The sequence below is a fragment of the Anser brachyrhynchus genome (genome assembly GCF_964034855.1).
Source record: "Anser brachyrhynchus genome assembly, chromosome: 2".
NCBI lineage: Eukaryota > Metazoa > Chordata > Aves > Anseriformes > Anatidae > Anser > Anser brachyrhynchus.
The window spans coordinates 75,203,531-75,225,528 of record NC_137695.1 but is presented as its reverse complement, the minus strand read 5'-3'; the positions used below and the strand labels follow the sequence as shown (position 1 = coordinate 75,225,528).

The 21,998-nt window shown below is 37.1% G+C and overlaps 2 protein-coding genes across 26 annotated transcripts in view; one reads left to right on the top strand and one right to left on the bottom strand.

The window, feature by feature from the left end:
• CDH12 (cadherin 12) overlaps positions 1–21,998 on the top strand; it is a 573,314-nt gene that overhangs the window by 500,173 nt on the left and 51,143 nt on the right. For all 23 annotated transcript variants that reach the window (XM_080580164.1, XM_080580163.1, XM_080580177.1 and 20 more), the window contains one exon: positions 4,895–5,062. In XM_080580164.1, the coding sequence (XP_080436290.1) occupies positions 4,895–5,062 (168 nt within the window). The remainder of the gene's footprint in view (positions 1–4,894; positions 5,063–21,998) is intronic.
• Positions 5,071–21,998, bottom strand: part of LOC308189761 (uncharacterized protein) — a 595,077-nt gene continuing 578,149 nt past the window's right edge. For all 3 annotated transcript variants that reach the window (XR_013946580.1, XR_013946581.1, XR_013946582.1), the window contains one exon: positions 5,071–9,227. The gene's annotated coding sequence lies outside the window, so the exon portion shown is untranslated. The remainder of the gene's footprint in view (positions 9,228–21,998) is intronic.

Sequence of the window (21,998 nt, the reverse complement as noted above, 5' to 3'; positions counted from 1 at the left end):
AATAGCTTGGAGGTGAGAGCCACATCAGGCCATTAGTGCATCTCAACAGGCACATTCCTTTGTCACATGCTCCATTTAGCAGGAGATTGTGTTGCAATTTGCAGTCAGCAACTTTACTTTTAAAACTGAAATGTGACTTGGTCAAGTGTCTTGGGGGAGGGAAAAGTATTTACCTTTATACTTATCTTTTTTTTTCATTTCTGTCTTGTAAAGAATGAAAACATATTCACTGGTGAGAAAGACCTTCACTGAAAGCCACAATTGGAGTTCTAGTAGAAGTCTCCCAAGAAAAAAAGTAATGCTTATTAAGAAAGAACTTTTTCTACCCCCGTGGCACTTTAAATGGCTTTATCATGTGCTCTCATCTATTACTCAGCAGTGAACAGTGAGTGGACCAGAGGTTATAGTCTGCAGCCAACTAGCCCAAGATCATTATACAAACACAGTGTTTCCGCGGCTATTAATACCCATCTTATTAGAAATGTTATGATATGAGAATTACCTCTGGCTCTAATAATTACTGTAGAGGTAAACAGTAAGTGGATAATAATGCACAGGATACTGCTTAATAACTTGCTCTAAAATCCAGAAGTCTTGGGCAGCTATATGGATTCTCAGACATTTTGAACTCTTTATTTTATAACTGGGGAGACAATACAGTAGTTCTTATTACAAAATCTTACCACCAGAAACCTGCCTTAAGTGTTTTTGACAGGATAGGGGAAGAAAGCCATTTGGTACAAAACGTCAGACCAAACTCAGAACTGCTGGCAAATGGATAAACAATTTTTTGATTGCTGTTGTTGGCTTTTCTTTGCCATCTGTCACATTCTAGTGACAATTTTCAGACAATCCCTTGTAATTATTTAAAGAACATAAGAACATGCATACTTGGCCAGATCAAAGGTCGATCCTGCCCTGTATCATGTTAACATAAGCGATGGGCTGCTTAGCTCATGGGAGGCAAGAATTTAGTAGGGCATCCTCTGACTACTCTTGTAGTCGCCATCAATTTCTCCTTCAAGAAATCCTGGGTGATTAGCAGTGTCCATGTAACTGAAAATTCTGAAAGGAATCCTCCTCCATAACTTGTTTACTTTCCAGTAGAGTTAACTTGTCCAAGTGCATCATATCTGCACACCCAGCATCTAGAAAATCCACAGAAAATGTTTTTTTGAATGAAAAAAAACAGCTCCTGATGTGTCTTTGAAACCAGACACCTCTTAACTGGTTTCATACATTCTCCTTATGTTGTAATGCACTTCTTACATTGCAAGAGACAGTGAACAGTTAATTCTTATTTATTATTTTGAAGTTCCCCGTGACTCCATAACCCATACTGTATTCTCCCCTAGGTGTCTCTTTTCCAGAATGAAGAATTCTTTAAACAGAATCCATTCCGTCACATTGATTCTCCGCTTCCTCTGGGCTTTCCCCAGTTCTTCTCTATCCTTTTCAAAATCAAAGGACGAGAATGTGTACACGGTGTTCAAAAAGGCAACTCATATTGATGTCTAAAATGGTTTAATGATTTCTCTTTTGTTCTTTATTCCTTTCCAAACAGTTCCAAACATTGTTTACTTTTTAGCTAGTACCACACAAAAACTGATAAATTTGTAGAAATTTGTACTACTTCAAGATCTCATTGCACAGTGGTAATGGTCAAAATGCTGACCAATTTTTTAAATGTGAAATTAAGATTGTGTTTGGCATGCACATGACTTTACATGTACTCCAGTCTCAAGTCATTCTTGATAGATAATTTATTCTGATATTAATCTAGAAATAGTCTCTAACCTTTATGGGACTGAATGTCACAGCTGCCTTTTTACTCATTTGTTTTATTGACCTCATTTTCTGCAGTGCTCTGCTGAAGGTAAGCACAACTATGTGAAAGTGGGAGAGGTAGTTTTTATTGCTCTTGCAGGAAGGTTAAATGCATTACAGTCCCTGCTGGAGAGGAGCTGTTGGAGTGGCATATTTTGAGGCCTCAAATCTTATACGTGGGGGTTACTTTCCAATGCTATGAGATTGCTCACCTGATATTTAAAGAAACTGTGAGGTTTCTTTAACATAAAACACTTCTCTTCAGGCAATCTTTCTTCTGTACTTTCTGTTCTGTTACTCAAACATCTTTTTCCCAACCTTCCTTCCATGCAATTTTCCGATGTGTTTATAAGGTCAATATTCTTATGGATGTCTGCAATTCTGTCTTAGGCTTGTTCATTCTGGTCCATATTCTGACCTCAGTTACATTCCTGAAATCCAAACTGGTTTCAGTAGGACTATTATCATTAATAGTTATTCAAGAGGTTATTCACAAAACCTGTTTTTTTTTTTTTTTTTCCACATAAGTGAATCATCTTTTGTTGAATTATGGCTCAGTAACTTTGCAGAGTATTATCTTCTGGCTGAGGTAACATGCTTATTATTTTCAGTCTTCAGCAGCTACATTGAGAAGCAGTTTTTCTGTGGATTTGATAATGATTTTTCCAAGAAAGAAAGTAAAAGTCAGTTCTGTAGCTGAATGGTCTTTACTGTAAAATCTTAAGATGGAAGGATTTAAAAACATTTAAAACACTGTCATGTGTTCTTCACATGTCACTTCTACATTAGAATAACCCTTTAGTTCAATGTTTAGTTATTCTTTGTGAAGCTGAAGTTGGAATACCAAAGTCTGTAGTCTTTTCTTTCCTATGGATTTCATTTCCATTTTATTTTTCTCTTTTGTTGTGGTTACATAACTTTAAATCATCTTTATCCAATCTATATTAGCTGATGATTTTGGTAGAAATAGCTTCTTTTTTTTTTTTTTTTAATATGATTTTGAAATACAGTAGGTAGAGAAGGGAAAATTGCCTATGAACTGTTAGACATAACAATTATTCTCGTTGTTTTTTTTTTCTGGAGATAAAGACTTCTTACAGAAAAAATATTGAATACCTTTATACTGCCAGACAGGAATAAATAGTGAGTGACTGGGAACTTTACTGCAAGAATGATAGTCAATTCTTCATTTTCTGAAGATCCTCAGGAATATTTCAGACTGAGAAAACCACTCATCTGCATCTAAAACTTGTATAAAAGTCAGGCAACCTTCATCTCCTGCTCACAACACACTATCTGCCCATTTTCAATGTTTTCCATTTGCTGTTATTCTGTTTTGCTAGTATAACAAGGAAAGTCTAATTCTCACAGTTCTAGGCTCCTTAGCAGAGCATACCAGGGATGTTGTAAAATACTGTGGAATGTACACTCTCCACAATACAAAAAATATTAATAAAGAGATTCAAGAGGATACATAATAATGTTCATCTTATCTACAAAAAGATTTTTTATTAATAGCACTTTCCACATGAATTCTTAATGGTTCTGCTATATTCATGATGCCTATTATGATACCACTAAGTTTTTCAGTATGCTGCTCAAATTTTACAAATACGTATATGAACAAGTTTTTAGTTTGGAGTTTTACAACTCAAGATTTCTTTCTCAAACAAAACAATGAAAACTACTGATTGTTTTCTAAAGCTCAAAAGTATAGAGTTGTTGTATCTAATTATTAAGTATTTGCTAGTCATATTCTAGATGTATGCAGTACAGTAAATGCCATGCTGAGGTGGAAAATAGTAGTTATTATTAACTGTTGTTATTAACATAATCAGAGTTACAAGTGAAGAGAATGGAAATTGTTATACAATTCAATTTAATAGGAGTTTGTAACAAGTTCCATAAAGAGTAGATTTGGGTCAAAGTTATTTTTAGGCTCTGAACAAATATTATAAGATGGCATTTCCTATTCTTACTTGTTAACATAGCAGCAGTCAGTTGACAGAAAAATAAGAATGAGGTGTCAAGTTTGTTTCTTAGCATTCAAGATCCATTATAACACCGGGGGGAAAAATGCTTTTAAAATGAAACAAGATAATACTAGAAAATAGTGTTTTCTAAAATAATAATAATTTAGAGGAGGAGAATGCTTCCAATTAATATGTTTTTAATTGCACATGCTACCTGTACCAATCTGAACCTAGACATTTTCTGAAGACTATTGCTAAATTTATAGTATTTTGCAATGTAATATGCACTTAAAAATTTTTGACAAAAAATACAAAATACTGGTACACATTTGGTTTTAAGAGGAAGACTCAAGTGCCCCAGAATTTTCACAACCTCATAAGGTAATCATATGATCAGTATTACCTTTTTCTCTATATAATTCTTCCTTTTCTTTTATACTTTCTTAACATATCAGGAGGGATACTATGGCATATGTATTGAGCCACCAGCTGTCCAAAGTCACGAAAGATTAAGAGTCATCTAAGTAGTTCCTTCCTATGATATTTTGATTAAATTTCTTTAAGGAAAGTCTGAAAGTTTTCACTGCATCTATGTGCTGTATCAAGAAGGCTTCCTCAAGAAAAAGGAGAATCTTCTAATGAAGATGTCTTTTTGTACAGAAGGAATATTTTCTTGGCCTAGAGTAGCTTGACTGTGATGGCAGGTGACTGGTTTGAAACAATGGAAGATGTAGGCTCTGAAATACGTTGGCATCTCTTCCTACACAACCCTACGCTGCACAATACAGCGTTCTTTGGTCCTGTTGTGGCGAATCTACACTCACACCATTCACAACCCTAGCAAAAATGCACTATGCTCTGTCAGCCATTTATGTCCTGCTCAAAATGGCACAGCAGTCATTTTGAATGGTTTGAATAGGTTAGGAGTACACCTTTGAAATGCCCAAGTGACTTGCGTATTTCATTGTGAACTGTTCTCCTATCAACCCTTTATGAAGAGAGACATTCCTGGTCTAAGAGATCCAATATTAAAATCTAATAGGTTACAATCACAGTCATTTGTTTACTTGTTCTTTCTCTTTCCCATTTCTTAGGTGTAATAAGAACAGCTTTGCCAAATATGGACAGAGAAGTGAAAGAACAATATCAAGTTCTCATCCAAGCCAAGGACATGGGAGGACAGCTGGGAGGACTGGCGGGTACCACCACTGTAAACATAACTCTCACGGATGTCAATGACAACCCACCCCGATTTCCTAAGAGTATGTTGTATTCCAAATGCATTAATTTTCAAAATAAGCATGAGTGAAAGTATTAATGTGAAAAATCCTTTAGATAGGGACTCGAGATCCAGGAAGAAGAAAAGTATGTGATGAAAAAAATCAGAATATACTGTTGTTTTTTTAAAAATAATACAAAGTTACACTTGAGAGTATCAGTTTTTAATGTTTAAAAGGAAATATATCATCGTTCCGTAGGATCAGAGTCAGTCTGAGAGTTCATTTCATTTACACTTTAAAAGAGATTTGGGAAGTAATATTTTGTTAAGGGAAACTGGATGATCCCCTTCAAATGACAGAAGGTTATAACCTGACACCTCCAGGTGCAAAAGACAGAGCAGAACTGCCTCATGCTAAGCATTATGATAAACAAGTACAGATTTTTCATATGTCTTGGCCCAGAAGATTATGTCTGTCCTTGAAAATACTTATACCCTCAAAACAGCAATCTTCCATAGCAATTTATAGCATTTCATATCAATTACTTTAAATGAGGCTTTTCAGAAATATGCTAATTTAAAGTTTCGTAGTCTGTGTGTAATTAGCAAAAGGATTGTCACTTACTGCTCTCCTTCAATTCACTGAAGTTTTGTATGTTCTGTATCTTTGAAATGCAGACACTAATCAAGCATAAACTTTGATAACTATACCAAAACAATTAGCTCCAAAAAGTTGTTGCAATAATGTTAGAACATTAGCATGAATTTACAGTAAGATCAAGGATGCTTTTTAATTTGTAGCTTTTTTCTTGCACATGAATTGTTATCCCATTTCATGTATTACAGATGCTTCCTAGGTACCAAACCATATTCAAAACTTCAGTTTTCTTTCATATAAAATAAAGTTCTTCTCCTTCCTTCCCTCGTTATGAAAATATACTGCATTTCTGCAGGAATGGAAGAATGACCATGCTAAGACTAAGGTCCATATGTCCCTGTCTTCAGTCTCTTACGATGACATCTGGAGGATATACATAAGAACAGACCAAACACGTAATAATAATCCAGAAAATTTCCTCAGTTACTAACGGTTTTAGTCTAGATGATGTCTTAGAATCACAAAACCATAGAATGCCGCAAGTTGGAAGGGACCACACAGATCATTGAGTCCAACCCCTGGCTCCATGCAGGACCACCCAAAAATCAGACTCTGTGTCTGAGACCATTGTCCAAACACTTCTTGAACCCTGTCAGGCTCAGTGCTGTGACCACATCCCTGGGGGAGCCTGTCCCAGTGCCCAACCACCCTCTGGGTGCAGAGCCTTTCCCTAACACCCAGCCTGACCCTCCCCTGTCCCAGCTCCATGCCGTTCCCTCGGGTCCTGTCGCTGTCCCCAGAGAGCAGAGCTCAGCGCCTGCCCCTCCGCTCCCCTCGTGAGGGAGCTGCAGGCCGCCATGAGGCCTCCCCTCAGCCTGCTCTGCTCGGGGCCAAACAAACCAAGGGATTTCAGCAGCTCTTCGTACGTCTTCCCCTCCAGACCCTTCAACATCTTTGTGGCCCTCATCTGGACACTCTCTAATAGTTTTATGTCCTTTTCATACTGTGTGCCCCAAACTGCACACAGTTCTCAAGGTATTTATTGTATTTAACAACCCTCAATGGATTTTTTTTTTACATCAAGTTGCCCAGTTGCTTTGTAACTCATGTAAAATTTCACAGTCCACAACATTCTATGCTAGTGAGTTCCACAGATTAAACATATATTCCACAACAGCTTTCTCTCATTTCCTTTGAATCCATCCCTACCTGCATCCCCACCTGCATGTAGCTGCATGTTGACCTCTTCAAATAATTCAGAATGTTGCAAAACATGACCTTTATTTAGAACAGCTGTGTTGAGTTTTCTTCAGTAGGGGTTATTATCCATGAGTCCATTAATTCTGGTCATACTGTATTGCCCTGCGCATGTCAGGCATATCCATCTTTCATTCTCTAGCACTCCCTGAAAATCCTTGAATAAAAAAGACTTCTGAACACTGAAAAGTCAGTGTTATGTTAGCACCTCCAAGTCTTCATGTGCCACAGTGGTTTGAAGCAAGATATTACCCATCATAATAGTTCACTTATTTCATCCTTCAGGCTCTTGGGCATATAGCAGCGAATCCCAATGATTTGTCCGTTGTGTGCATCTGTAGCTAATCTAACCTTCTCTCATGAATCTCCCCTAAAGAAGATTTCCAGGATAGAAAAATTCCCCAGCTTTTCTACACTAAACACAAACACACAACAAACACACACACACACACAAAGTGTAGTAAGTTTTACACTCATGATCTTATCTTCTCTGAGTGCTTCTTCTGTATCTTGACTTTAGGCTGGCTTTACACAGTTCCTCTCAGGCTTTTGCTTTCAGTTGTCTTTAAAAGACAATTATTATTAGCTTGTTTTCCAGAGATTTATTCAAACTCATTTATGGTCTTCTTTGTTCTGTTTTTATAGATGAAGAAGATTTTATGGCTCTTTCTATTGTCCTCCCTGAGACACAACTTCATTTCTTTGAAAGATGTGTTCTTCATTTTATTAGCTATGTTATTTATCCTTACTGACATGCTTTTTAATAGGCGTTGTGCATTTGCTGTAGGTCTTCAAAATGTTGTCCCTAAATAGCATCCACGCCACCTGCAGTGATTTAACTCTCTCTGCTCTCCCATTCAGATTTTTTGCAGCAATATCCCTCAGTTTTATTTATCACCCCCCTTTATTTTATTTAACTGGGGACAACTATCATGTAATTTTGGCTCTTATTGCTCCTGCACAGATATTGAATTTAAACTCATTGTGTTTGCTGCAAAATTTAGATGAACTACAGAAATTCTGCTGACTAGCTAGTGGTAATAATGTTATCTTCTTTAAGTCTTATTTGATGTAGAACTTCCTTTAACAGCTACCATTCCTCCACTGATAAGGTCTATTTTGCCTTTCCTGCATAGTTTGCTCCTTGCTACTACACTGCCTGACTGATCTCCCTCTTTCCTTCAGATTTCTAGCATGCATATTATGCTGATACTTTTGTTTAGCATTAGGCATTAAAGCTACACGTACTAGTTCCCATTCTAAGCCTATGTCTTTATATTGTATTTTTTTTTCTCCTCTTTACTGTACCCTAAATTGGATTTTGTTTGTTCTACTGTTTCTGCATTTTCTGCTTGACTACTATAATCTTCTGTAGCATTCTTTAGTGCAGAATGCAGAATTCGGGTGACTTCACCCTTTATCTGAACAACGTGCTTTAGCTTTTTTTTTTTTTCAACTGTGTGTTTTTCTGCACCTGTAAATTTCTTAAATGTTTAAGCTAGAATCACAATGGCCATAGGAAAGTTTTTAAACTTTATGAAGCCTGTTTTTCCTGTGGATGAAATGATCTTACAACCTTTACAGGCACCCATTCTTTAGCAAGTGTCTTTACTTTCTGATAATATGAATCCTTGCTCCTTCCACCTTTGTCGCAGCTAGGCATTAAAGCTTTGCCTTTCCACTTTTCTTTCCCTGACTGTATATAATGAGACAGTTTCACACTATGTTACTCTGGATACCCTTAACTTTAGCTTTTTGCCTCCCAGCCTAAATTTCGCCCCAAAACCTCAGTCCAGACTTACCTTATTTTGCCATAACTCACATGGACTACAGCCACTGTTGACTTCTTGTGTATTCTCACATCCTGTCATAACACTTGTGAGGTGCTCCAGCTCTGGTCCACAAGCAGATCATCAGAGGGTCTCTTTGAAATAATGTTCCCACTGTCCTTATCCTCAGTGGTTGGTAGACCACCTACCGCTGCAATCTGTCTCCTCCTTTCAGCTCAACCCCCAGCCGCTGGAAAGGTATCACAGGCACAAGAGGAAATAATACATCTTCCTGGAAGTGGAAAAAAATCAGCACATTGGCAGGTTCCTTGGGCCCAATGTTCTTTCCTGTGTCTGATTTTCAGTTGTATATTTGACTTCCTTTGCTATCAGGGGCTTTAGTCATTTTCTACTTCATTGTATGTCTTCATCTAGTACCATGTTTTGAAAAACCACACAAGCCTCACATATGTCAGTTTTCATGAAACAGGAATTGTGGAATACATCTTCCTCTTTGAAGAAGGTAGGCTTGAGATCTCATTTCATGCGTGCACTGTAGCTGTGATGTCTTTGTCCAATTGTTGCTATGAAGGAGCCAAAAAAACCACACAGGAGACCAAGCTTGTCCTCTGCTTTGCACACTAATAAGGTTTAAAATCTTTTCTTTCTATTATATCAAGTATCGCAGAAGCTGAATTATAGCAGTGACTCTCAACAAAACAGAAGAGAATAATAAAGGAGGTTCATGTTGATATTGAAGGTAATAAATGTTTAGCATGGCTTACAGGCTGAAATGTCAGTGTGGGGACTCCATTGTACTGGAACAACTTTGATTAAGGCAGACAGTTACCTGAAACATTTTCTTTTTTTTCAGACGTGTTATCGACATTTATATTCTCATATAAACTAAGGACTGCTTCTTAATCAGAGCAGTGAAAGCAAAAATCCTGATCAACGGTGATTTACTTAGCCCGTCCCACTTGGTACGTTAGATTGTGTATAGTGTGCCTGAAATTTACAAAGACTCATGGCTAATTGCAGCTAGACAAAAACAATAATTAAAAAAAAAAAAAGCTGTCTATAAATTTTATTTCTAATATAGTAAACGTGATTTTTAGTTTTGCTTTTTGAAAACATTGCAGTGATTAAAAGTAACTACCTGCCAGGAAATTTAGTTTGTTATTTGCTTGAGCTAAAAGGATACTGATGCAGAATTTTAATTTATGTGAAAAATATGACTTTACTGTCAGGTCCATGTAGATCGCAAGTTCTCAAGTTCAGGCCTAACCAGACCTACAGATCTCACTGTTCATAGTGGGAATTGAGACCTCCAGTATCACATTTTTCATCACTGGTCAACAAAGCCAGAAAGTCCAAGTGCAGGCTTAGAAAGGGGGCAGAAGGTCCATTAACACTGATTGCTACTGGCTAAATTTTTTTGCATCTCATCAGGACTGCTTCACTGTTTCACAAAGTGCTTATACCAAATAGGTAATGCCATAGAATACCTTATCGAATAAGAAGATATTCATTATCACAGAATGAAGTTTGCATTTATTTTCTGAACTCAGGTAAGCTGAAAAGATTTCACATCAGAAGTGGGAGAACATATATTATTAATACTTTGAAGTAGCTGCACTGATAAGTAATATATTACAATCTTGGAAAAAAAAAAAGCATCATGGAACACCTTCATCTCATCGAGGGTCCTTTAAGAAGACAGGCAGGCTCGGATAGGATATCAGCTTCCAGTGATGAAACACCTCTCACTAACTATCCTGCTGAACATGGAATTTTTTATTTAGAACCTGTGCTTTTGAACATATTCAGTGGGGAGCTCCCACCTTGCATGTCTCACAGTAATGAGATGCTTGTGTAACAAAGGGGAAACCTCTACATACTATATCTTTCTGTCAGAGTTGTTTGACCTGCAGGTATCTATTGGCCCACATTTCAGAAAGCTGAGAGACTTCAAAAATTGATATTTTCTTGGTAACTACAAGAAAAAATGTATTTCAATGATTTTATTCATAGAAATTTGTTTCAAGAAGTATTTTATATATGTCTTGCCTGACTCCTCATTAGGCACACTGACTTTTCTGTATTACTGTGCATGTTTCATTAATGATGGTAAAATCATGTCATAGAGGTACAGAATCATAGAATCACAGAATCATTTGAGTTGGAAAGGGCCTTAAAGATCAACTAGTTCCAACCCCTGTGGCACTAGTTCAAGGTCTTACCTGACCTGGCCTTGAACACTTCCAGGGATGGGGCATCCACAGTCTCTCTGGGCAACCTGTTCCAATTCCTCACCACCCTCAAAATGAAGAATTTTTTCCTTATATCAAATCTGAATCTATCCTCTTTCAGTTTAAAACCATCACTACACTCCCTGCTAAAGAGTCTCTCCCCGTCTTTCCTGTAGGCCTCCTTTACGTATTGGAAGGATGTGATAAGGTCTTCTCAGAGCCTTCTTTTATCTCAGCTAAACAACCCCAACTCTCTCAGTGCCTCTTCATAGAAGAGATGCTCCAGGCCTCTAATGATCTTCGTGGTCCCACTCTGGACCTGCTCCAATAGGTCCATGTCTCTCTTGTGCTGGGGTCTCACCTGGGCAGAGTAGAGGGGGAAAATCATTCCTTGACATGCTATTTACACGTGTTTTTATGCAGCTCAGGATATAGCTTGCCTTCTGGCCTGCAACTGCACATTTTTGGCTCATATTGAGCTTTTCATCCACCAACACCCCCAAGTTCTTCTCTGCAGGGATGCTCCCAATCCATTCATCACCCAGATGTACTGGTGTACTGATGAACTGACAGAATTTGTTTGTACATATTGAAATACCTGTTTAATTGCAAAACTTGATTCATGCCAAAGCCAGAAAAAATAAAGCAAAGAATAAAGCAGAATGCACTTTTCATATCATAGTAACAATGTTTAAGTAATTAAATAAAAAATTGATATAACAAAACATTGCCTTTGAACAGAGAAGAGTGGATAAAAGCTGTTTATCTGTAGGCATGCATCTTGATTCAGAAGGGAACTGGCGGTTCAGAAGGCAACTGGTGGCCTTTCTCAGCTACGTTTGATAAGTAAAAAGACAACTCAGTACATTCATCCTTGAAGCTAATGGGCTAAGCCTTAATGCATCAAGTATCAGACCATTTTGAGCTAGCCAAAAGGACAGTTGTGGCATGTTTCCAATTCTTAAAATAAGCTTCAAGAAAGGATGGATGGCTTATAGTTACTTCATCATTTAAGTACAAAAGCTGTATAATTAGTTGGTATAAATTATACTTTATGGAATCAAAGCAGTTAGGTGAAGTGGTGGATTCATATTTTGTAAGGTTATTGTGCTTCAGTTTTCCTGTCTCTTTCTTTTGTTTACTACTGATGACAAAGTGACTGTGAAAGCAGTTTAGGGAAATAAACCTCTGTATGCTAAGCAATAAAAACACATGGGAATGGTCTTAGTCAAAGGAATAGTACATGTTTTAAATTTTAATATGACATAAATATCCTTACAGAGGATAAAGCCCTAATATAAAAGAAATACAGATAAATTTTAGAATGTGTACAGTTTTTATTCTGATATTGGAAAATAAAAGATCATTCTCAAGTGTCTTATGAAGTCAGTGGTAAGTTGATTTTATTTTTAAGGTGTTGATACTCCCTTAATTTACTTTTCTTGTTGTTTAGAAGAACTGACTAAAGATATATTTTATCATATCATTTCCTACTCACAGTAGGAGTCACTACTGTTGGGGAATGATTGAAAAGTATTTTTAATGGAAGTTAAATGAATTAAGGTTTGGACATGATACTTGAATTTTGTCTGCCTGTGCACATCTTGACTTTTTTTGGAAAAGAAAGGAAAGGAAAAGAAAGGGAAGGGAAGGGAAGGGAAGGGAAGGGAAGGGAAGGGAAGGGAAGGGAAGGGAAGGGAAGGGAAGGGAAGGGAAGGGAAGGGAAGGGAAGGAAGGGAAGGGAAGGGAAGGGAAGGGAAGGGAAGGGAAGGGAAGGGAAGGGAAGGGAAGGGAAGGGAAGGGAAGGGAAGGGAAGGGAAGGGAAGGGAAGGGAAGGGAAGGGAAGGGAAGGGAAGGGAAGGGAAGGGAAGGGAAGGGAAGGGAAGGGAAGGAAAGGAAAGGAAAGGAAAGGAAAGGAAAGGAAAGGAAAGGAAAGGAAAGGAAAGGAAAGGAAAGGAAAGGAAAGGAAAGGAAAGGAAAGGAAAGGAAAGGAAAGGAAAGGAAAGGAAAGGAAAGGAAAGGAAAGGAAAGGAAAGGAAAGGAAAGGAAAGGAAAGGAAAGGAAAGGAAAAAGCACCTCTCTGATTCTCAAAAGACATCGTCTTCTCAAGGCTGTTTGGAAATCCCATTCAAAATGTTTCAAAAGCCGCAGAGCAATGACTAGTTACACAAGGGCCATTTTTTTGCTATCGTTGGTCTTTCCAAAAGCATCCTGAAGAAATCCATCTAGTTTGCATAAAAGAGTATGGCAGATTTCCAGAAATGCTAACATGCTTGAAAATAGAAATTCAACTATTCATCTTTCTGGTAAGGACATCTTAAATAAGGCAAGGTTGCAGGATCAGTCGTAGGACCTTGCACATCATCTGCCTGTCAATACTGTAGAAAGTTTGTAGCTAGTTGGATTTGGATTTCAAGAATGGCCAGTACAATGCATTTCACATAATTAATTAAATTCTCCAATGGAGACATCAAAGGAAAAAAAATCTTAAATACAAAAGTCAGCAAAAAAGACAATTCATGGACCAGGAAAGAAATATCCTTTATTGATACAATTTCAGGAATTGCACTGCAAGAAAAAAACATCTTTATAAAAATGAACTTTTTTTTTTTTTGCTTAGTTATGTAACCTTTGTGTGCTACTTGAATGTTCTATTATCTAGATGAAATGTTATCTTGTTCTATTTTCTCTTTAAAAAAAAAAAAAAAAGTGGAATATTTTAATACATTTACTTCCAAGTATTAAACACTACAGAAATATTCTGGAAGAAAAGAAATTCAAGTGCTGAACTTGGAATAGCCTGCCTGTGCATAGTTAAGCATGCATATGGATTGAAAACTCTTATCATAGTCATTTATATATATATATATATATTCAATTATCTCTAGGAAACCTAGTGCACCGCAGAAATTGCACACACACTACTTAGCGCATGTCATTTTTTTTCTCTCAGTAAACTAAATGTGGCAGATTGCATTCATGTGGCTTTGTACCAATCTTGCCTCAGATTTTGCTATAAAATTGGGCTCAGGTGCAGACTGCAAGTAAAAGGTCACAGGCAGAAAATAAAAAATCTTATAACCCACTGTTTTGGATGAGTGGCCTATAAGACAGAAGTTGCTCAGACGATATGTTTTTAAAGATTTCAAAACAATACAATGCAGATCACTCCCAGTAATAAATCAGACATTTTAGATAGGGAAATATGGCTTTCTCTGACAGTCCTGTTAAAAGCTGAGCTTAGTATACAACACTTGTACCTTCATTGGCTCTAAAAATGAAAATGAGTCTATCTTACATTGATTAAGGAATTTGCAAAGCAGACAAGATGCTCTAATTCAGTTCTGGCAACTGATGACATTTTATATCAAATGGTAACTATTTATACATTACAGGTAGACTCATTGCAGACTAGCCTCTAGGCAGCGATTACGTAGTAGACCAAGTGAGACCTTGTTTTGAATCAGAAAGGGAGTGAAGATTGAATCCTGGTCTACTCAATCTGCTGTTAATTTTTTAACCCCTATGCCATAAGGCATAAATGGGTTAGCAACAGCTTGGTTTTGTAAACCAAGCTTAAATCTTTAATGTCTGGTCAGAAAATATTAAACAAGTCTGATTTCCATTTACCAGTGAATGAACTAACACTGCATGAACATATCTTTTACTCAACCATTTCAAGATGTGATGGAAGACAGCAGTGCGGCAATGCAAAGGATCCAGAAACAGGCCTGTGCAATCATAAACTGATCATGAAAACAGCAGCCATGCAGTGGTCATTATGATTTTGGATTGTAATACCAGCAAGTCACTTGACTACAGCCCTAACACCAGCAAAGCAATAGTCAAATAGCATGACTGAGTGCATGAATAAATGCCGGCAGACCAGGATTTGCACAGTGCTCTTAGACGAATCAGAGGAGGACTTAGGGTAATTCCTCTTTGATCCAGCTTCCTTCCACATCACATACCTCTGTACTATTGGGTTCTCCATCTCCCCCTCCTCTGTCTTTCTCTTTCCTCCTTGCCTTATTTATCCTAATATTCAGCATGCACTCTTGTCTGCCTTATCCTAAGGCACAAATTAATACTTCATCACATTTTCATCTTACAACTACAGCATGGCCACCTCCTTCTCCTCCCCAAGTGTTTTTTGTTTTTGTTTTAACTCCCTAATAATGCAGCTGACATAATTATCCTTTGTTAAAGAATAAATTCCTTTATCCTAGAAGCTGCCACTTCCAGCTTTGAGTCTTTCCGCATTTTGCTGTACTGAGATCATGGGTTATAACCATCCCTCTTTATATCTCCATTGTGCTTGGTATGTCCACTGCACTGTTATCACAGTGATGCTTTCATCCTCTTTCTATTTGACCCACCTGTGTTAACCACGCTTGCCGGCTAATCATACAAATGACTACACTACCACATAATCAGTACGAATAGACATTTTTACTTAGACTAAGAGAATAAGGTACACAACAGATCATTTTGTTTCACACTGAAGACTTAAAGAGATGTGAGGGTGTCAGGGAGGGCTCCTGAACATATAAATCGTCCATACTGATAAGGACATTAGGACAGTCCCTGGCACAGTTTTGGCCAGCATCACATAAAGCTTTCTCAGAAAAGCTTTCTCAGGGCTTTTAGGGGCATTAGCATAGATGAGGAACTTTTCTCTGAAATCCCTTTCCACGAAACTGACCTATTTTGGTGTGGGTAAGAGAATTTAATAGCATAGAAATAGGCCATTCTATACCAGCTAGCTTCTGGGCCACAGAATATAGCTAGGTAAATGAAATTTCTTTGTGCAGTTGTAGCTTTTTTGAGGTTGTGATTTGCAATCAAGTCCATGCAGCTTCCCTTTAGACATAGCACCTGACAGTTTGCAGGCATCTGTTGCTATTTGTGTGTGTGCAACATAAGGAATGAGTTAACACAAAGTTCAATTTCTGTTTATATTTTTGCCAACTTTCTCTTATTTTTTTTTCTTATTCCTTTCCACATCAGAATTCTTCAAGCACTTTCACTAAGAGTAGATTTGCCCCAGAAAGTGGATGCATCCTTAGTAAAAGCTCCCTATAAAGCTCTTTTGTTTTGGTAGCTGTCACTGTTGCATGATCTTGATCATAAAGTATCTTCACGAGAGAAGCATTTGTTTGAGACTGAATGATGACAGAAAACAAACAAACCAAAGAAAAACCCAAACAAAACAAAACAACTAAGGCATAATATTAAAAAAATAATAATATAATAAAACCGAGAATTAAATATTGAGTTACCATAGAATCTCAAAACATTAAATTCTTAATTATGTCTTCTACACTTATACTGTCACTGATTTTTTTAACTTTCTGAAGAATGCATAACTTGTAAAGGCTAGTGGACTGTTTGGAGTACTGACTGAATGAAATAAAACCTCTTCAAAGCTCTCAATGAGAATGATTGAACCCTCAGCTGCAAAGCAGAGCAAGTAAACAAATATAGCTATGTCTTGGTATTATTCCATAACCAATTAAATATATATATATATATATATATATATAAAATTCGTCAATGGGTAAAATGTAATGCTCTGACGGCACAGTAAGAAATAGTCCAAGAAAAACAAATGAGCACAACAGTGATTAGAAGTTAAATATTATATACCGCTTATAAAATTCTCCTGTTAGTCTGCATTTATCCAATTTATTTTCTCCTTATCATTAGGATTAAGTGGTAATTGATCATTAACAGCAAGATTTATGGGTTAATTATTTTTAAACACATCATTATCATCATAGTAGATTATTATCATTAATAATTGAATTTTACATCTGCTGCTTTCTGTATAGAAGGTGTAAACAAATATGGTTCATAGAAATTCAACAATGTTTGGCAGGAATCACAATATTTATTCCACCCCTGTGTGTTTTCTGTGGGGAGTAGGGAAGAAATTATTCATTCAAAACACAGAAAGTATTTAGATGCAACGAATGAAATTATCTATGGTAAACTTGGAACTGCTCAAAAACATTATGCATCTCCACTTGCTCTTTGATACTGAAGAGTAGCCAGGGCTACAGATGTAACAGTGTGGGGTCGCCTTGCAATGCATGAAGAATTGGTTGCAAAGTGACTTGCAGATGACAGTGTCACTTGCTCCGTCACTATCTTGTCTAGCAGCATCTGTCTGTTTCCCTGAGGCCTTATGTCCAAGTAAGAAATCAACACTGCCTTTCTGCTTCTAACTATGGTGAGGTTTTTTTTTTTTTCCTGAAAATTTAGAGGCTACAGTGCAATGTGAAGTGAAACGTAATTATCTAATTATCATCACAGTAGCTTAGGCTCATGATTTTCAGGAATACCTAACAACCATAGTTGTCATCAGATTTTCAGGAGTGTTTACTCCTTGTAAAAGCATGAAATGAGATGCCCCTAAAGCACTTGCAACAGTTCAGAGGTTCCTATTGACAGCAGCAGGAGCTGTAGATACCAAGCTGTTCTGAAACTCTCTTTTCTATATAAAAATGAAAGCCAATGAGTATCTGAGACCAAAATACATGTTTAGTTTAATTTTTGCATAACTAAATCTATAAAAATAAAAAGAAAATAACAGAAATACTCTAGAGAAACCCTTCTAAAAGTTTTCATTCAAATTCAAGACCATTATTTTTTTCTCAGTAGTTTCCACAGCAAATTTGTTGATGTTATGAACATAATTGCTAAAACTCCCAAGAGTGTTATCTATAAATTAACACTGACCATCCACAGAGTTCCTTGCAAATGGAACCGTATTTATGTAGAGGTCACACCTTCAAGCACTTAAATTGAAAGCTTTAAATATCAGTTTTACTAAATTGAGTATATGTGCTGTAGGAAAGACATAGACTTCATGGAATAGGTCCACAGGAGGTCCAAAAGGATGATGAGAAGGCTGGAGCACCTGTCCTATGAAGACAGGCTGAGGGAGTTGGGGTTGTTCAGCCTGGAGAAGACTCCAGGGAGATCTTATAGCAGCCTTCCAATACCTAAAGGGTTCTACAGGAAAGCTGGTGAGGGACTCTGTCAGGGAGGGTAGGGATAAGACAAGGGGGAATGGCTTTAAAATCAAAGAGATTTAAACTAAATACAAGGAAGAAATTATTTACTCTGAAGGTGGTGAGGCACTGGCACAGGCTGCCCAGAGAAGATGTGGATGCCCCATCCCTGGAGGTGTTCAAGGCCAGGCTGGATGGGGCTTTGGGCAACCTGGTCTGTTGGGAGGTGTCCCTGCCCATGGCAGGGGATTGGAACTGGATGATCCTTAAGGTCCCTTCCAACTCAAACCATTCTGGGATTCTACGATTCTGTGATTATAAAGTATAAGAGACATCAAGCATGATACCAATTGCCATCCCATTGTATCATTACTTTTTGGTCTATATCACACATTAAATCACAAATATTTCAAGGAAACTGCACATAGTAAACCAAAACCTAAAACAAAGAATGATAATCTATTTTGTACTTGTATTACAAGATTTCTCATTTTTATCTTTAAAAATAAACATTTTCTGCTTTAGCCTCTGCCAACTTGGTGAAGAAAAATAATGTATTTTTTAGGGAAAACTATTTGCAGAAGATGCACCCAATGATTTTGTGCAAATAAAAGCTTCACAAACAGTCTTCTGAGTAATACAGATGTGGAACATATTTTGTTTAGATGAATTTATTCATGTAACTTAGGCATGACTCAGGGGACAAAAGATAGGGGCCTAATTTCCTTACTTGATGGAGAGAAAAATGATTCTTCCAGTACCAATGATTTAGAGCACTTGGCTTAGATCTTAAAGTAAATGGTTGGACCACATTCTTAAGAGTGAATGAATTATAGTAAAATTGTGTTATTATGTTATTATCTTTTGTGCCAGAGTAGTACCAAAAAGCTCTTGCAAAATGTTAAGGAAGCAGAGATGTTAAGCAGAGCATTACAAACTCTGTGTCCCATCTTCAACAATATACTTTTTATCATGTTAACATTTCACATTTACCATGCAATTAAAATTTTTATAGGGGAAATAAGTGTATTGATTTATTTCATGGTGACAGTGTGATCACTGGAATATTACCAATAGACCTAAATGATAAATGCCAATTACATGCTGGCTGGGATTCTGAAAAAGGGAAAATATTTTCTCCTGAAAACTTTTTCTATCTGTAAATCATTCTACACCTTGATAGTTCTTTATAACCACTATATAACTTAGTTAAAAAGACCCTTTGATTCAAGCTTCTAGAATAAACTGAAAAAATAAATTATTGTTCTCCTTCTATTTTGACCTTTTTTACTGACTTTTCTTGTTTGGTAATAATTTCTCAATCACAGTAGACTGGATATTAGCAGAACATTTCTTTGTTGGTGGTGATACACAATGAAACTGGTCATCTAAAAGTACTTTTCTCTATATGTCCTATGAGATCCCGGAAGCACATCTTCTAGCATATAAATGCACTGAGAAAGTCAGACCTGCACAAATAAACATGTAGCTGTTGCTCATGTTTAGAGCAAAAGGAGCAGAAGGGGAAGTAATAATGGTGGTATCTTTCTTCCATAGCAATAACAAAATTATAAAAATAGTTACTCAGGATCTTCATTTGGTCTCTTCAGTGTGTCAGAGTTCACTTCCATGTTATTCAGGAGAAACCCTTAGTTACAACCATAAGGAAGTTCTAGAAATGAACATTTTCTTTCCCTCCCATTAAAACTGTGCCATCATGCAGAAGATAATTTAAGATTTGTGAAACAAAACTAAGCATTATTAATGCCTGGGTGTTACAGCAGTCACACCACAGGCTCTTTGGCTCCAGAAAAAAACTTTTTCAAGAATTATTTCTACCTTTTTCTTTTAAATAGAACTTTCTTTTGTCTTTGCTGCATCCAGCACTATTTTGAAGAAGAAGCTGTGGGTCTGAAGGTCCTCAGCTCAGAAAATAACTGGCATTTCCTATTTCCTGAATGCTTGCTCCATCTTGGCGGATATTATGTATGCCCTGTGGAATTATGAAGCGTGGAGGATTGTTTTTAGATTGCTTTCTGTCCACAGATTTTCAGTGAAAAAAAAAAAAAAAGCAAATGGTTAAACTGATTTTTTTTTTTCAGTACACAAAACAGCAATACCAGGTACAGTGGATTTTTCTTTTCCTTTAGGGAGGAAAGAGGACAGCCTCAGGAAGTCAGTCTGCTAGCCCACCTGAGGGGTTGGCAGGGTCCTGGCTCAGGAGCTGCCAGCTGTGGGGAAGCTCCATTATGTAGATCACCCACACCTTAGGCAAGATAAGACTCCAAAGGGCTGTTGTTTCTATTCATTTTATCTTGAAGTACTGGGGAGCCTTAAATATCCAAGACCTCAGCAGGTTTTAAAAGTGTACAGTCTAGAGAGATGTAGATCATGTTAATTGTGGACTTGGGGACCCACAGCAGAGAAGGAGGTATTTTTAAGAATGGCTATGCTGTATCTGATGAAGCCATAAGCCTAGTTCAGAGCACTGTTTTCAGCAATGGGAGAAACCTTGCCCTAACCAACGTTCTACCTGCCTATGCCAGGTCATGCATGATGTGTACCAGAGCACAAGGTGACAAAGCCCGACCTTTCTCTTCCCAGCCTTCTGCAGGGCATGTGAGGAGGGGCACTGGTACGTCTCACTGCTGTGCTATCACATCTTCCCTGTGTTAGAAGCATGCACATTGGATGCCACAATAGGTTGATTAGCAGTAGCTGGTGTAACAGGTTAAGTATACTAAGTATGCCTGTATACTGCCTGCATGTAGAGTAGCCTTTGTTTTGGCTATTACACTATTGCTGAAACACTGGCAGGTAAACATGAACTACTGGTTTTGGATTATTCCTAAAACAGACAGAAATCAGTGCCTTTATGACCTGCCTAGGATAAAAACTGAAGTGCCTTGGTAATTTAAGCTAACAATTGCTCTAGTATTCATGTGAGTTTTCTTGCTAAAGGAAAAATTTGGCTTAATTTTGATCTTAAGCTTTGCAAAATTTTTAATGTTATACATTATTGAATTTTTTTTTTCCTGAGAAAAGATGAAGGGTTTTGATCAAAGAGAAAGAAATGATTGGATTTCAATGCTGTAGGCTATAACTATAAAGTGTTATCATGATTAATTGCAATGCAGTATTTTAAAGAAGAACTAAAAAATATATAGACAAAGAAACGGGAGAATAATCTTATGTGCACTCAGTATGTATACAGTGACAGATTAGAAAAAAGTTCAGGTAAGATTTACAGCAGTTTGCTTGAAGGCCATTATGCATTTAGCTGACATCCTTAGATGCTAACCTGGATTACTTCCTAATGGTTGTTCTACTGATGAGATGTAATGATGGTTTTCATTTCTTATTCTCATCGGAATTGAAAACCTTTCTGGTAAGTGATGGTATACCCATAAACTGCAGGTGTGGAGAAACAAAAAAACACCTTTGTAAGTGAAAATCAAGCCCCAGAACAGCTTTTGAGTCTTAAGAACTAGAACTAATCTAGTTGTGTCAAAAGAACTGTAAATGTGTGCTGAATTTCAGTCAATATGACTGATTACCTGTCACTTACCTTTGATTTCTTCCCACTAAGCTCTTTGGAACTGTCTGCATTTTAGAAACTGTGCAGCGGCGTGTATTAGTTGTTAGTTCACCTCCACTTCAGCTTCCTGAATGCTTCTGGGGCTCAGTAATAATCCCAATCAGTCATTTCAGCCTAAAAGCTTCAACAGCATCATCACTCATTTATTTTTATCATCCTCGTTGATGCTGCTCAACCTAAAACTCCATGCAAGTTTCACAGCTTGAGTCACATAGGGCACTACACGGGATTTGTAAGGGAATGTCTAAATGCTGGTCTTAAGCTATGTAATCACTGGGTTTCTCTAGTTTTGGATTCTTGGTAGTGTATTGGTGAAATTTAATTGTGCTATGTTGCATAAGTTAAGCATGTCAACTGGCACGTGAGCTTTGGCCCTAAAAATAATATTTAAAATTTGTTATTTTTTCTTAAGATTTCTTTGGTAACAAAGTGAAAAATCTTGACCAGGTAATATGCATTGCCAGTTTTTTGCCTATATGTAAAAAT